We start from the raw sequence: 17,074 nt of genomic DNA, 5'->3' as shown, positions 1-17,074 counted from the left end.
GGTCAAAGACTTTGAGACAAAAACTCATCAAATGGGGGTCCGTGGCTCTAATGTGGACTAAATTAGGGGTCCATGATATGAAAAAGGTTGAGAATCACTGGTCTATAGCAACAAGTATCTACTGAACTCTCCTCTTGTCCCTTTTGCATGGGATTTGAAATTTAAACGACCTACTTTTTACTTTTACGTAAGCAGATTCTAACACGTGTGTAATTTTACTTCTAAAGTAGAATTTCAGCCGCACTTCCACTCGAGTGGGATATTTTGGTACTTTTTTTTTTTTTTTTTCCACCTCTGGGAATATCAGTGTACAAATGTATGTAAATCTGGCAGCGGCTCGTCTCGTCGCTCTGTCCCGGGCCGAGTCAGAGCGGCCGAAGGAAAGTCGAACCGGTTAGACGAGTTCGACGAAACACACTTTTCTTTTTCCTCCTTCTACCAGACACCGACACGCCACTTCCTCCGGCTAGAGTTCATTCAACTTTCATAAGCAACACAGCGGAGGCACCTCAGCAGAAAACACACCCACGCACCTGAGAGTGAGAGTGTGTGTGTGTGAATGAATGAATGTGTGTGTGTGTGTGTGTGTGTGGGGAAGGGCCTTGTTGGAAAGAGTGATGCGATGATCCCGGTGCATCTGCTCAGTAATGTGCTGGTTAGGCCTGAGTTAGGCAGAGCGTGACATAATTGCTACCAGATGGCGAGAATAAAAAGCAGCAGAGTTTCCAGCAGCAGCAGCTGATCCCATTCAGATGAACAGGCGAGTAACAATCCCATCGGGGGGGGGGGGGGGGGGGGGGGGGGGATGGGCTCCGAGCTTCATACCAACACACAACACTGGATTATTGATCGCAGCCTTGAGGGGGGGGGAGGCACTTTATTTCATTTTGTTTTCGTTTTAGCCATTTAGCACACTTGTTTATCCAGCTATGTTCAGACTTCAGGCAAAAGTGGCCCACATCTGATTTTTTTTTTTTTGCTCATATGTGACTCAGATCTGTTTTTTTTTTGTGAACAGCACAAATCACATGGAATCTGATCTTTTCAATTCTGATTTGGGTCACTTTCGTATGTGGTCCTAAATCAGATACAGGTCTGATTTTTTTGCAATGCGACCTCAGTCTGAACAGTCATATCGGAATTCATGCGACTTCGCTCGAGATCGACATTCGTCACAAATCAGTGGAGGGACAGTGAGGCGTCAGACCTCGGGGTGACACAACCCAACTCCTACGCACTTTCTCAGGGAGACCGGTCTCCTGAACTGAGTGTCTTGCCGGGAGAGTCTTGTGGGGAGACGCTGACAGATGAAGTTAAAAGAAGCCCTTGACATCCTGAAATTTTGGATGAAATCTGTTCCAGTGAAGCCATTCACGTCACGATCCACCACTCCTGGCTCCGACTCCGCATCCACACACACCTCCGGACAGACGTAGCAGCCATCGCTCCACAAAAAGCCATAATTAAAAATGTGTCTCTCTTTCTCCTCATCCTCGTCCTCGTTATCATCTGCTCACGAATTCGCCGGCTTCCGCTGCACATCGACTTATAAATGAAACCGTAAACGCCGACTTCAGTGGCCTCCATGTTTACTTCTGTACGACAGCAAGCTGCGTGTGACGTCTTTGTTGTTGTTCTTTTGTGCATGCGGGTCAGTTCAGGACTGTGACCGGTTCACACTGGAATCTGATATTGGCCACATTTAAAAAATAATGTGAACAGCCAAACAAAAAAATCAGATCTGAGCAATAAATCCGAATTGAGCACTAAGGCTTCCTGCACAGTGAGTGAGCAGCTAGCTAGCTACAGGACACCTAGCATCTGTTCACACTGCAGCTCAAAGTTTCCCCAAGTATGTTTTCCCCCTCATGTGACTCAGATCTGATGTTTTCTAATCAGTGTGAACAGCAAAAAGCTGCATGGAGTCGCAGTTTTTCAATTCTGATCTGTACCGCATGGATCTGAGCTACAAGATCAGATCCTGAGGCATCCTGAGGCCTACATGCGATTTGTATTTGAACGCTCAAATCAGAGTTTGGCAGCGTTGCCATGACAATAAGAAAATCTTACATAATTCATCTGAGATGGTAGTACATAATACTAATATTAGTACATAATTCTGCCAGTTTGGCTGAACCAGTGAGAAACAATGATTGAAAGAAAAACAAAAAAAAGCCGACTTGTATTTGAGGAGACGTTCTCAGTTCAGTCAAAACTAGGAGACTCATACTGTAACCTGTTGGTACAAAAACAGATGTGACGTCTTTTGTTGTTGTCACTCTGCTTTTCACATCGCTGCTAGTTCATATTATACCAGATATAGGTTACATCCTACAACAAAAATATGAACAGTCATCAAAAAAAATCCAGACATGAGCAGCAATTCAGAAATGAGCCTGAAGGCCTGCAGTGTGAACGGAGCCTTTGGCAGGACACACTGCTGCTGCTGCTGGATCGACCTTTGACCTTCTGATTATGGGACTAACACTGGGCCGCCACAACACAGTCTTCCACTACAAGAAACTGCATTAGTTTGTAATGTTGGAGAAAATGTTGTCTGCTGGGAGCGTGAAGCTGTGAGCTCTCCAGGACGGGCTTCTCTTAACTATCTAGCAATTTTAGTGCAAGTCAATGGGAAATGAAACAATTACTCAAAATCACGTGAAATAATCCATACACTATACTCCAGTGGTTCTCAACGTGGGGTCCGGGGACCACCAGGGGCCCTTGAGGGGGTTCCCAGCAAATTGATGAATTGTTAAACTTTACCATTATTTCATTTACAAGAAGTTAACACAATTAGAGAATGTAGAAGAATGACTGTTTTGATCAGTTTCTCTGTTATCTCTCTACCTACAATACAGACAGTCATGGAATTCTGGACAAAATCATATCTAACAAAAAAAATATTCCCAGATTTGGGTCAGAGAGACAAAATCTCATCAAACTGGGGGTCTGTGGCTCTAATGTGGACTAAATTAGGGGTCCTTGATATGACAAATATACTCCATATACTACAATAGCTGTAGCAGTTAAAAGAATAAATAACAGGACTGAGTGGAAGATCTTGCTTGGTGCTGAAGCTGAGCGGAGCGATGAGGACAGACAGGAGGCAGGATGGATGTGACTGCAGCCAGCAGGGAGAGGAGGAGATCCACCGATGCCTTCAGGTGCTCCTCGTAAACTCCTACTTCACAGATTGGAAGTCATAAGAATAAGAAATGCACTTCGTAAAAAAAGTTGTTTTTTGGTGGCTGATGTTTTACTTTAGGAATCAAGCAGCACAGAACTGCTTAGTGCTGCAGACATGTAATTGATGTCTTAATTAATTTATTAAAAACAAAATGTGTGAACTAAAAGTTAAACAAAAAGTGAAAATAGAAACATACCACAGTACTAGTTATTTATGTCGTATAGTAATAAACTGCGTCTCAACCACTCAGGTCTTATAGAAACCTCATACTTTCCCAGTCGTATTTCCCACTTTGTTGCTCACTCTTGATCGCTCAGCTTGTAATTTCAGGATTTCCAACAGTTGAAGGCAGAGATGACAAAGTGATGTTTGTTTTGTATTTTTTTTATGAAACTAGTGTATTAGTATGGAAGCCATTTTCCACCAGTGTGATGAAAAAAACGGTCCTGTAATGAGAAACTTTCTCAAAATAATGAGTTAGTGTCTCAAAATGAGTTATCTCAAAATAATGACTTAGTATCTCAAAATAATTATTATAATTATTTTGAGATACTAACTCATTGTTTTGAGAAAGTTTCTCATTATTTTGAGATATTAACTCATTATTTTGAGATATTAACTCATTATTTTGAGAAAGTTTCTCATTATTTTGAGATACTAACTCATTATTTTGAGATATTAACTCATTATTTTGAGATATTAACTCATTATTTTGAGAAAGTTTCTCATTATTTTGAGATATTAACTCATCATTTTGAGAAGGTTTCTCATTATTTTGAGATACTAACTCATTATTTTGAGATACTAACTCATTATTTTGAGATACTAACTCATTTTTTTGAGAAAGTTTCTCATTATTTTGAGATACTAACTCATTATTTTGAGATACTAACTCATTATTTTGAGATACTAACTCATTTTTTTGAGAAAGTTTCTCATTATTTTGAGATATTAACTCATTACTTTTAGAAAGTTTCTCATTATTTTGAGATATTAACTCATTGTTTTGAGAAAGTTTCTCATTATTTTGAGATATTAACTCATTATTTTGAGAAAGTTTCTCATTATTTTGAGATATTAACTCATTATTTTGAGAAAGTTTCTCATTATTTTGACATTAACTCATTGTTTTGAGAAAGTTTCTCATTATTTTGAGATACTAAGTCATTATTTTGAGAAGGTTTCTCATTATTTTGAGATACTAAGTCATTATTTTGAGAAAGTTTCTCATTATTTTGAGATACTAAGTCATTATTTTGAGATACTAAGTCATTATTTTGAGATACTAAGTCATTATTTTGAGATACTAAGTTATTATTTTGAGAAAATTTCTCATTATAATGACTTACAGAACCTTTTTTTTTTCATCACACTGGCGGAAATGGGCTTCCATATATTTGAAATTGACCAATCCAGCCAAAATCTCTGCGGTGCCTCGTCTAAAGAACATCCAAAACAGTCCAGAGAGACGCAGTTTCCCCTCAGTCTTAAATTATTCTCTTGACAATTTGTTATTGCTCGTGTCTGATATTTGCTTTGAAATATTTCTGGAAGCAGAATTCAGACGCCGGCCTTGGAACGCTGATATACGGCCGGTTTTCCATTTGCAGCTCTGCTAATATACACAGAGAGAGAGAGAGAGAGAGCATCTGATCCCAGGACAGCTACAGCAGGTCAGGCTGGGTTGTGGAGCGCCGGGTCGCCACGTTACACACAGCGTCCGCTTCACATAAACACATTGTATGTATAAACACAGGCGGACAGGAGGGGCTCGAACCTGTGACTCTCCTCTCCACCAGGCCTTTTACCTCTGGAGCTGTCTGACGCTTCTTTCAGACAGGATACAGTTTCTTCCCATGGGCGTTAAACCTATGGTATTTTTAATGGATAATTCTTGTTTATGTAATTAAGGACATTTCAGAGATAAATGAAGGGGTTTGGTTTCGTAGTGAAGGTGAAAAGTAAGTTGAGCTTCATTGACAGTTTTGTGGACGCAGCACTCGGCTCCATGCAGGGAAATGTGTTGATTCACAGCAGCACAAATCACTGGAAATAAAGTGTGAGAGAGAGAAGGGGGCGGAGCTAAAACATCCTGTATGAAAGTAGCAACACTCATCATGATCCACAGTGTGATCCTGCTGCGTACGCCACACACATGACAATGACTTTGACTTTTTGCAGCAGCAGTCTGACCTGGTTAGACTGCTGACACATCAGGTGGAGCAGGAAAACAAACAAACAAACAAACAAACAAACAGGAAGCCACATCTAGTGCAGAGAAGACGTCCCTGCAGCAGGACAGTCGACTGAACACCAACCGACCACACCGGCACACAGTGCGGCTGCATTAGCACAGCTGGTGAGTCAGGGGGCGGAGCTAGGGACTGTGGGGCTCTGGGGGGGCACTACACAGAAAAACCCAAGCTCCACCCACACTGTTTGATTGACAGGTGATCTGTGGGAAGTGCAGTGCAGAAACACCACAGTAATGAGGCCGAGGGACAAAGATGAGAGATCAAATTTAGAAAAAAACTTGCAGATTACCACTTTAATTTCTAGATTTTTTGAATTTTTTGGTCTGTGTTCAGTTTAATATGATCGTCCACTAGAGCACATCACTGTACAGATGAAGGTCATTCCTCACTACAACTAATATCACAATATTTAGAATGACAGTGGGTCTACAACTATATAAAATGTATGTAAACAGTCTTTCCAATACAACTTTGTGTGATTCCCAAATTTTTTCCCTAACACCTGGAAAATATTGAATTCATTCCTAAGGCTTTTCTTCATGTCAACACAGAAAGATGCTACATAGGGCTGTGCAAAAAAATCAATACAGCTGAGTATTGCAATATTTTTTTCCATGATACTGTATCGATTTTCCGGCCCCTCGTATCGATACATTAAAACAAATTATTCATGTTTCAAACGGATTTAAAATGTCCTTAAATTTCCCTCGAATCCCTTTGAATTAAATAGTTTTGACTCAATTTGTCCGCTGAGTTATCAATATAATGTGATGTACATATTAGACTACCCAGGTAGTATTTTCAGCTCTATTTTTAAATTTTCAGAAATGAAGTAGAGTATTGCAATGTATCGTGATATGTATCGTATCGTGAGGTCCTTGCCAATACCCAGCCTTACTGCTACATCACACAGTGTGAACACAGCAGGGATGAAACCCCGACCAAGTCATACAGAGATCAACCTCCACACACACACACACACACACACACACACGAAACAGTAGTGCTGACTTGTTTGTGGGCAGAGTGAGCGCTCTGGGGGAACGCAGACACATGCAGGTGAAGTGAAGCTGGAGAGTCGACAGAAAGGTTTTTCCCTCTGACTGATCTTCAGCTCGTCTGCAGAGGAAAACACCTGCTGGCTGCTGAGGAGAAACTGTGTGTTCAGGTGCCATCAGATATACCAGAAAAACACATTTTCACAACACCACCCACCAAAGTCGGGTGATTAAGTTGGAAAATCAGAGACATTTTTCTGACAAGTTCTGACACAACACTGACCTTTAACATTTTCAACAAGGCAAAAAATAAAGTTTTGTGTGAGTCAACAGTAAGAAAACAAACAGATGCTCCTTTATTCTAAGTTTCTAGTTCAGACTAACCCAACATTTGTTTGAATGAAGTTCGTCTTATTAGCTTGAGGACGGGCGGCCATGTTTGTTTATTTTTAGTCTTCCAGGTTTGATTTTCAGACAAAAACAGCACAGGAACGCAACGCTGTTCAGCAGCTGACTGGGAAGTCCCGGGTGCCGGACTTTCCCAGCAGCACCTGAACGCACCAAAAGACCCAGGCTTGAAGTCATGACAGAACAGCGGTTTCCAAACCTGAGGTCCAGGGCACCTCCAGGAGTCCTTGACAGGGTTCCAGAGGGTCCCATTGCAAAATGAGGACTAGTTTAATTTCACTCACTAAAAGTTAGAATAATGAGACACGGGATAAAAGCTTTTCACTCTGCTGGTGTTATTTCCACTTACAAAGGCAAACAGCAGCGATTACTTTTAGTGTTTTAAAGGTCATCAGTAGAGTTTATTTGTCATTTTGACAAAAAGTACAATCATAAATTCTAGTAAGTGATGTACAATCCACATGTACCACGACAGTTTGGTCAGGACAGCAGATCATGTGATAAGATATGAAGGTGACACTGTAACTTTCACTGCATTCACTGCCACTGTGCAGTAAGTCAGTGTGTTAACGCACTGAGCCGAGCTGCAGACAGCATGCAGCTCACTCACCCCGGGTCTCACACACACACTGACACACACACACACACACACACACACACACACACACACACACACACACACACACACACACACACACACACAGCTGTGGCCTCTGCTCCACACTTGGCCTTTGTTCAGCTGGACTTCAGGCGGACAAATGGGAGCCGTCTGGACGCGCGACAAGACCTCTCACTCTGCTGCGACAGCGCTGCACCGTCCTGCCGGCGTAACTCTGCCGCTCCGTTCGAAGGGTCGTGAACCGCTGCTTTACACCACAACACCAGTATCAGCTGCTGCAGCATGTGAAGTGTGCAGACTGATTGGCAGAAGTGAACTTCACACATGGACCTCTAACTCCCCCCTCCCACCCCCCCGCCTTCCAGCAGCCTTCCCAGCTGTCACAACCCCCCCCCTCCTCCCCCCGCCCCTCCCATCGCCCAGCAACCGAGAACAAATGGAGCCTCAAACAGACCCAGCAGCTACTCAGACGCCCCCCCCCCACCCCACCCCCCCTCTTACGACATCATCATAACCCCCCTCCCCCCTCCCTCACTCCTCCAGAAGCTCATACCAAAACATCTCCTCTCTCTCTCTCTCTCTCTCTCTCTCTCTCTCTCTCTGTCTGTCAGCTGGTGGCTCAATGTGTGTTTTGTTTTGCAGCTGAAAGCAAATTGGGGGTTCTGCCTAGAGAGAGGGAGTGTGTGTGTGTGTGTGTGTGTGTGTGTGTGTGAGAGAGGGGGTGGAGTGAGCCAAACAGAGCGCCGACCTCACACTGCCTGTTTTTTCTCTTCTTTTTTTTACTACACTTGCTTAACATAATTAGAGCGAGCTGGGGGGAGTGTTGTGTCTGTGTGTCTGCTGGCAGGTCTGGACTGCAGACACTCAGACGGGACGGGTGTCAGCAGCACCTCAGGGGGACGGGCCGGCCGGGAAGTTAAACTCATAATCCAGGACAGTTCCTTATAAATAAATCTCTTGTTTTGCTACTATCACCGACTGATATAACACCGACTAAACCTCTTTCCAGTCCAGTGTCTGAAAATAACTTTTCTTCTGGTCAACTCCACAAAATCACCTGCAAGGAATACTTTTTATTTATTGGCCAAAATTAATATACATATCTGATAGAATTATGTCACCATACCAGTTTTCAATGCTGTTTTGTGTATAGACACAGGAACTGTCTTAACTTGCTTACTCAGACACAACAGATGAAGCTTATAAGTCATCATGAAGTGCAACAATTCAAATTACAAGAGAACATTTTGTAGTGTTATGGTTATCGACTCAAAGGTTACCAGCCAGTGTAGCAGGTAATCTTTATATAATTTTCTGCCAAAGACAAACTTTACCAGTGTTTGGTGCATTGCAGGTGGGAAATTTCAGATGTGTTTTACATTTCCAGTTTGTTTGGAATCAACAGAAGAAGAAGAACAGGGTAGTTAGTTATGAGCAGTGAGAGCCACCATGGCTGAACAGACAAAGAAAAGAGAAACTCAAACTGCATCAACAGAAAATCCAAGCTCCGCCCACACTGTTTGATTGACAGGTGATCTGCGGGAAGAGCAGTGGAGAAACACCACAGTGAGGCTGAGGGACAAAGATGGAGGCTGAATAAGAAAAGCAAAAATCTCTCAGATTAACACTTTAAATCTACAATAACTGATATCCACATTACTTTCAGTGGGTTCATGTGAACTTGATTTTTCTCAATAAAGAGGAAAACAGAACCAAGAATACTTTCTAAACCTTTTGTAATTTGTGGAACATATAGTTTGTGTACATATAGGAGTATAAAAAAGTTTTTAGGGCAAACTGTAGCAGGACTGATGCTGCTGTATTCCTGCTTTGACCCCTGTAGTGTCTTTTGAATCAGTGGTTCTCAACGGGGGGTCCGGGGACCACCAGGGGTCCTTGAGGGGCTTCCAGGAGTCCCCAGCAAATTGATGAATTGTTAAACTTCACCATTATTTAATTTATAAGAAGTTAACACAATTAGAGAATGTAGAAGAATGACTGTTTTGATCATAGTTTCTCTGTTATCTCTCTGCCTACAATACAGACAGTCATGGGATTCTGGACAAAATCATATCTAACAATAAAAATATTCTCAGATTTGAGTCGAATGGGGGTCCGTGGCCCTTATGTGGACTAAATTAGGGTCCTTGATATGAAAAAGGTTGAGAATCCCTTCTAAAAACACTTTTACATATATATATAAAAAAAGCCTTTATCATGATTTGATTTTAATGTTGATTTTATGTCCTCTTTTATATCTTTTCCTTATATTTTTCTTTTTTTAAATTCTGCTTTCTGATCTTTCTTTGTGTTTTTTTATTATTGTTTTACTGCTGTATTTTGTACTTGTTTTGTGAAGCACTTTGTAACACTGTTAAGAAAGTTCCTATACAAATTAAGTTTATTACTGTTATTATTGAAGCCAGTAGGCCAGCACTGCCCTCCACTGGCAGAAAGCTGTAACTGCCAGTCAGCAAGTTTGCTTGTTTACTTGGACTAAACTGTACATAATGTTAAAATGTGAGGTGCTTAAGGTAGTGAAGCTTAACTTATTGCTGATGACACTAATAGCAGGAGGAAAAGGTGCGTCTAGAGCCTGGAACAGTGACACTGTGTTGAGGTAAAAAGGCTCAGTGAAAACACGAGGCGTGATGTGAAACAGCTCCTTCACTGGAGACTGGAGAATCTAGGCCAAAGATCATCATTCCTCACAGCTTATGGAAGTGGAACAGAACAAGGCCGGTGGAGCAGAGAACACAACTGAGACTGCAGGACGAGTGTGAAGAAAGTGAGCAGAAGCAGCAGGGGGGAAATAAATAAAAAAAAATACCATGACGACCAGCGGTTATCAAAGATCTCCTTCATTGTTTAATAGTAGACATTGTGCCACAAAAATGTCATGTCCGCAGCCACAAATCACGTGCCGAGATTACGAATTCCAGCTATTTATCATGTCATTCGTTTCACTTGCTTCTCTACACAATTTGCAAATCACTTCTTACATTTATGTATAAATATATACAGTTTATAGATTATTCTCGTAGCTTGGATGATTTTTTTTCTTTTTGTCGTTGTGCTGTTGGTTGAGAAACATTAGCAGAGGAATACACATCGCCGACGTCACGTCTCCCAATGTAGCACATGCTTATGTCGTATCATTAATACCAGCAGAGCACACACATAGCCAAATATATACAGGAATGTTAACTACTGCTATCATACAAAGTCAAATCTCTAAGAAATAAGAGCAAGTCACTACTGTGGGCATAGGGGGAATATGCCGACAACACAGTGCACCGAAGGCATAATATCATGTAAAACTCCTGCCACAAAGGCACTGGCACATCGTTTGGGGGCGACATGTGAAGTCGGGGCGCGGGACGTTTCCTCGACTGTTTGGGTTCTGACGGCGAGCAGAAAGCCGCTCGCTTCATGACTGCATTCCAGATGCACTGAGAAGAGCGTGTAATCAGGTCTGCTAACATGCATGATGCTGGTTTAAGCATGTGCTTCATTTGAAGTGCTTACTAATTCATCTGAGGAGATTCGGGCCGAAGTCATGCTGTTATCCACAGCCAAATAAAGACAACTTTGTGGTTTTGTTTTTTTTGTTTTTTTTAGAAAAGTGACTCATCTACCAAACCTGAAGGAAAGAGTTGGGCAAAAAAAAAAAAAAAACCAAAGAAGAAAAGCAGTATACTTGTGTTTTCTTTCATCGGTTAACATCACACGCTGTTAAAAATTGTATACATTTTGAGCCTTGTTTTCCAGTATGTGTGTTTTGGTTAAGTATGCAAAACAGAAACAGCCCAGTGGGTTCTGTGGGGTTGGATGGGCTTACCGTCCTATTGCTGACTTTGTTTGAAAGGGTGGGGGGGGAAGGGGGGGGGGGGTGTTGGAGCTGCACACACAATTACAAACCGGTCCACTCAAAGTCTTCCTCACCTCTCTCTCCCTCTCTCTCTCTTTCTTTCCCCTCTCTCTCTCTCTCTCTCTCTCTCTCTCTCTCTCTGTGTTGTCTATCCCTGTGGAGCATGGTAACGTAGAGCCTGGTTGTGGGTCTGGTGGTTTGGGGTTCAGGCTGCGGCTCGCGGCCTCAGCAGCAGCCTCCGGACGAGGTGTTGACCGGCTTGCTCTGGATCTTGACGTTGGACTTCTCGGCGGAGCCGGCCGTGGCCCCGGGGCCCATCCTCTTCTTGATCTCGGCCGCCATGGTCATGAAGGCTTGCTCCACGTTGGTGGCGCTCTTGGCGCTGGTCTCCAGGAAGGGGATGCCTAAGTTGTCAGCAAATTCCTGGAGGAGAAACGGGGGCAAAGGGAGAAGTCAAACAGCTGTTATGAAAAAAGGGGGAGGAAGAAATGAGAGTGTGACGGACATCCAGGGTGGGAAATGAACACCGGCCGCTAGACAAATACTGGTCATATTTGGGTGTGGCTGGTGAGTTTTTGGCTGGACCGCACTAGTAGGGCCGGCCCTATAAACGCGAATGTCTGTCACTGACTGAGTGATGAAGTTACACCATTGGTCGGCCGTGGCACGAGGCACATCATAGGATCACAGAGCCAGAAATTTAAGTTTTGTTTTCGGCAGTGGGGCTGGATCAGGAGGATCAATGCGGGCCGTGGGCCGTGGGCCGTGGGCGCGGTGGAGAGGAGACGGGACGCGCTGGAACGGAGATCAGTATGGATGTATGGACTATTATTCTGTATATTAACAGTCTACAGCGGAGTTAGTTACACCATTGGTCGGCCGTGGCACACCCATACACGGTCCAGCCATACACTACGTTTTGACCTAGTCTTGTTATTATTCTACAGACCACTTTGGCAGGTAACCACCCATCACTTGGAGGTGCTATTCTGTTCTAAAACTACAGTGTGCATCCTGGGGGCTCAGTGGGCTAAGACTGCATATGACTTCCGACATGGAAAAGTGCAACAGAGCAGTCGGTCAAGTCCCAGTCGGAAACTTGAACCGCCCAAGTTTTCCAACATAAACGTGCTGACTCACAGCAGTGTGGCGGTGCACATGGTGAAAAGTAAACTGAATTCCCTTTGCATTAATTTGTAGTTAATAAAACTTGATTTTACCTGATATGTAGTTTTTGTGTTAGGAAAACGTGTTGAAACAACTTTGTACTTTCAATTTGTAACGCAATTCAGTTGACTTGTGCTTCATTACTTGATAGAAGTCTTTGCTGTATGAACTCGCCTGCTAACATTACTAGAGCGTTGTCAGATAGCTGCCGTTAACGTTAGTGTGTAAAGGCTGTTGCATCCGTGTTTTCCCCAGCAGACGCACTGGAACGCATTCCATCGGAAGTTTGTAATACGAACTCAGAACTAGCGACTACCGACTTAGGTGCGTACCATGTGACACGCAACACTGTGGGCTCCAATCCGGCCCAGAACCACGTCACATGTCATCCCCCTCTCTCTCTCCCAATCTTTCCTGTCTCTCTCTCTCCTCTAATGAAGGCGAAAATGCCCAAAAAGAAATCGTACAAAAATAAATCCAGTGGGCGGGGAAAAATGTTAAAGTGGCTGCTATGTTTTTAAATTCATCCACCACAGGGCCAGAGGATATACAAGTACATTTCCTGCACTGGGCATAAAAACACAAAACCAAACAAAGCGGCTGTGGTTCAGTCCACTCACCTTAGCTGTGGTGTAGTCCACAACCTTCTTTGTCGTGAGGTCGCACTTGTTTCCTACTAACAGCTTGTTGACGTTCTCGCTGGCGTAGCGGTCGATCTCCTGTAGCCACTGCTTCACATTATTGAAGGACTCCTGAGGCCGGGCGGCAGCAGGGAGACAGGTGTTAATACATGGCCTTGCTCCTACATACATTTTAGATTTATTAGCTCCATATGAGCCTAGCCGCTGCCTGCGTTCCTCAGGTTTGACCCTCCTGAATGTTCCAAAAGCCCGCCTTGTCACAAAAGCAGATCGGGCTTTTGCTGTTAGAGCCCCGCAGCTGAGGAACTCCCTCCCTGAGGATCTTAGGCTAGCAAATTCACTGCATTCTTTTAATCTTCTTCTTTCTTAAAACCCACTTTTACAGGAAGGCTTTTTCATAGTATTTATAGCATTTCTGTCTGTTTTCATTCATTTTTATCACTTTTATTTTATTGCTTTTATTATAAACTTTGTCTTATTTGGTGTCTATGCTTCATGTTTTATTTATTTTTATCGTATTTATGTTGGACTCCTGAGTATGTTGTACTCTTTTATGATGTTTTGTAATGCACTTTGTAACTTTGTTTCGAAAAGTGCTATACAAATAAAGATTATTATGATACAACACAGTAAGAGACTGTTTCAGGAACTCATGCAGAGGTTTACCTGATGAGCATCCAGGTCGGATCAAAACATTAGCACTTTAAAAACAGCTAAGCATATGAGTACTTTAGCAATTTTTTCTAAGAATTTATATAAACATCATTATGTCATTTGGTAGAGGCTTTTATCAAAAGAGTTTTACACCTACTGTGAGTGTGTTCATTACTTTTATGCGTGGCCTCTGTGTGAATGGAACCTCTAACCTTGGCAGTGTTACTGCAATCGCAACCCATTGGTTTCATATTTCTTGTCTGGTTTCACTTTTCTTTTATGTCTATTTTTATCCTAGTTTGTAATCCTGTCTGTCTCCTTATATTATTATTTTACTTTATCTTTACTTCATGTCTGGCTTCATTTTTAATCTACTCTGGTTTTCTGTTCTATGTACTCTCTCAGTGTATTTATCTTAATTGGAAATTTAATTTGGAAAGCACTTTGTAACAGTTGTTTCAAAAAGTGCTATATAAATGAAGTGTATTATTACTATTGTTGGCTTCATTTTTAATCTACTGTTTTCTGTTATATGTACTCACTTATTGTATACTGAACAAAAATAAAAACACAACATGCAACAATTTAAAAGATTTGACTTACAGTTACATGTTACAGTTAATCTAAGAAAATGATTCCATTGAAAGAAATTATTGGCAAATGAGAAATGCTCACTAACATATTTGTGTGCAAGAATTTTGAGAAATAAGCTTTTCGTGGATGGGACGTTTTATTTTAGCTAATGAAACATGGGACCGTTTATAGTTTTGTTCAGTTTATTTATCTTAATTGGAAATTTAATTTGGAAAGCACTTTGTAACAGTTGTTTTAAAAAGTGCTACATAAATAAAATGTATTATTATTACTACACAGCACTAGGGCTGAACGATTTTGAAAAAATATCTAATTGCGATTATTTTGACTGAAATTGCAATTGCGATATGATTTGCGATATTAGAGGGAATGATTATTTTTACATCATTATTCTCATTTTCATTGAAAAATGTATTAAAATGATTATGGTGTGATTTTTGCGGGGATCTGTACCAAACAAAGATGTTTTCTTAAGTCTGTAGAATATGATGTGTAGGCCAGGACATCTCTGCAGCACCACAATATTTACTTTAAAATGCTATTTTGACACATTTCACCTTTAACAAATATTGCGCCTCCTGCGATTTGAAAATTGCAGTAGGCCATATTGAGATTTCGATAAAATTTCGATTAATTGTTCAGCCCTATACTGAACAAAAATATAAACACAACATGCAACAATTTCAAAGATTTTACTTAGTTACAGTTCATTTAAGAAAATCATTCCATTGAAAGAAATTCTTGCCAAATTAGAAATGCTCACTAACAGGGATGTCAACATATTTGCTCACAAGAATTGAGAGAAATACGCTTTTCATGGCTGGGACGTTTTATTTTAGCTAATGAAACATGGGACCATTTATATTTTTGTTCAGTATATTTATCTTAATTGGAAATTTAATTGGGAAAGCACTTTGTAACAGTTGTTTTAAAAAGTGCTACATAAATAAAGTTTATATTACTATTACTACACAGCACCATGAAGTGAATGAAACCCACATACTTTGTCCTGGAGGGAGAGAAGCACTGACCTGATCTGTCACATCGTAAACTACTATAATGCCGTGCGCTCCTCTGTAGTAACTGGATGTGATGGTGCGGAACCGCTCCTGACCAGCCGTGTCCCACTGGGGAAGCAAAGAGTGAACCGGTCAGTGGAAAACAAGAGCAAAAGCTGAAAATGTAAATATGATCCAGGAGTATATGGCTGGAGTAAATGTCTTATCTCCACTGGAGGGGGATAGCAGGAATGCTGTTAAGTGTTTACAGCGCTGTAACACTAGGATGTACTCACAATCTGAAGTTTTATGGTCTTCCCATCCAGCTCTATGGTCCTGATCTTGAAGTCCACACCGATGGTACTAATATAGCTCTCTGTGTATGTGTCATCCTACAACACACACACACACACACACACACACACACACAGGTGGGTCCACGTGGTAGATATGATATGTCTGAGGTTATTAATCATCACAGTGCTGATGGGGAAAATTGTGTAATAGTGGCTTAGAAACAGGTACTTACTGCAAACCGTAGAAGGAGACAAGACTTTCCCACACCAGAATCACCAATCAGGAGCAGTTTGAATAAATAGTCACTGTGAGGATGGAGGGAAAAAACACCTCAGGTTAAAGTTGTTGACAAGGTAAACAGTACAACCTGCTCTGTCAGGAAACTAACACCACAACACGTCTAAGTTACATAACATTACAGTGAGCAGTCGTATATTATTGATGCCAGCTACACCACTGAACGGCATATATGGCGAGCTACAGTGCAATAATGCTGAGACTAACATTGCCTAACTCCACATCAGGAGGTAACTGAGTCATTTCCTATTCGTGGTAGGTAAATGACATTCAAATGAAACGTAACGTTAACAGGATCAATGGAGACACTTCAGTTCTCTTAAAACGGGGCAGTTTGCTGAAAAGCTGAATCTGTGTGTATCTGTAGTTCATATATTTTAACTGAGAAACTCCCTGAATAAAATCCCGTAAGACTTGAGTGTTTCGAAGTAAAGCTACGTAGCTATTCTTAGCTAGCTAGCTACTAACGTTACTTCCAACCCATGATGTACCGTTTACGTAAGTCAGCTAACAAACAATATTGATGACGTACACATAATTAGTCGTTTAAAACTGTGTAATATCAGACACAAAATACAAACAGACGTTAAGTAATAAACAACGCTGCTGTCATTTCCAGTGCGTACCCTACCAAAGCCCTTAGCTCGCTAGCACAGAAGACAAAGCAGCTGACGTTCATTTTGTATACAAGTCCGGCTAGCTAGCTAACGTTAGCTACCCGGCTAGTGACTGCTAGCTAGCTAAGCAAAGCTGACAGCTCAACCAAGCTGTCATCGTCATCAAAAGTGACACTTACTATTCAGGATTCATCGTTGACTACACACGATAAACTGTTATTACTGTAGATACCGCTGTTTGTCGTCGCAGGTTAACCTTTAGAGCTCGCCTTGTAGTCAAGAAAAGACACCGTTTTTTTGTCAAGAACTAGCTAAACTGGTTGTCGCAGCCAGAACAGCATAATCGAATCAAATATGGCTGCCGGTATTACCCGGAAATACCGGAACATGTGGCTCATGGGTGTTGTAGTCCAACTGCACAAGGCGTGATGTGAAACGTTGCTGGTTTCGATGATGATGGCATCC

General features: G+C 41.7%; 1 protein-coding gene across 1 annotated transcript; it reads right to left on the bottom strand.

The window, feature by feature from the left end:
• Nucleotides 1–10,318: 10,318 nt before the first annotated feature.
• rab1aa (RAB1A, member RAS oncogene family a) lies at nt 10,319–16,942 on the bottom strand. Its single transcript, XM_071529335.1, has 6 exons — nt 16,789–16,942; nt 15,928–16,000; nt 15,695–15,790; nt 15,432–15,527; nt 13,132–13,263; nt 10,319–11,767 (listed from the first exon to the last, which is right to left on the bottom strand). Exons 1-6 carry the CDS (start codon nt 16,800–16,802, stop codon nt 11,570–11,572), a joined length of 609 nt encoding a protein of 202 aa, XP_071385436.1. The 5' UTR covers nt 16,803–16,942; the 3' UTR covers nt 10,319–11,569.
• Nucleotides 16,943–17,074: the final 132 nt, after the last annotated feature.

Source organism: Centroberyx affinis, unplaced genomic scaffold (genome assembly GCF_046629955.1).
Source record: "Centroberyx affinis isolate AG114_WGS23_722 - 3 ecotype Tasmania unplaced genomic scaffold, CSIRO-AGI_Caff_v1 ptg001779l_1, whole genome shotgun sequence".
In the NCBI taxonomy this organism is placed as follows: Eukaryota; Metazoa; Chordata; class Actinopteri; order Beryciformes; family Berycidae; genus Centroberyx; species Centroberyx affinis.
This window is presented reverse-complemented; position numbering and strand designations above follow the sequence as displayed.

Bases quoted from the DNA above. Each gene is read 5' to 3' on its own strand.
- rab1aa (XM_071529335.1), bottom strand. The intron at 15,528-15,694 runs GTGAGTACATCC...TTGCTTCCCCAG, and splicing joins AGACCATAAAACTTCAGATT to TGGGACACGGCTGGTCAGGA. The intron at 11,768-13,131 runs GTGAGTGGACTG...TTTCTCCTCCAG, and splicing joins TGGACTACACCACAGCTAAG to GAATTTGCTGACAACTTAGG.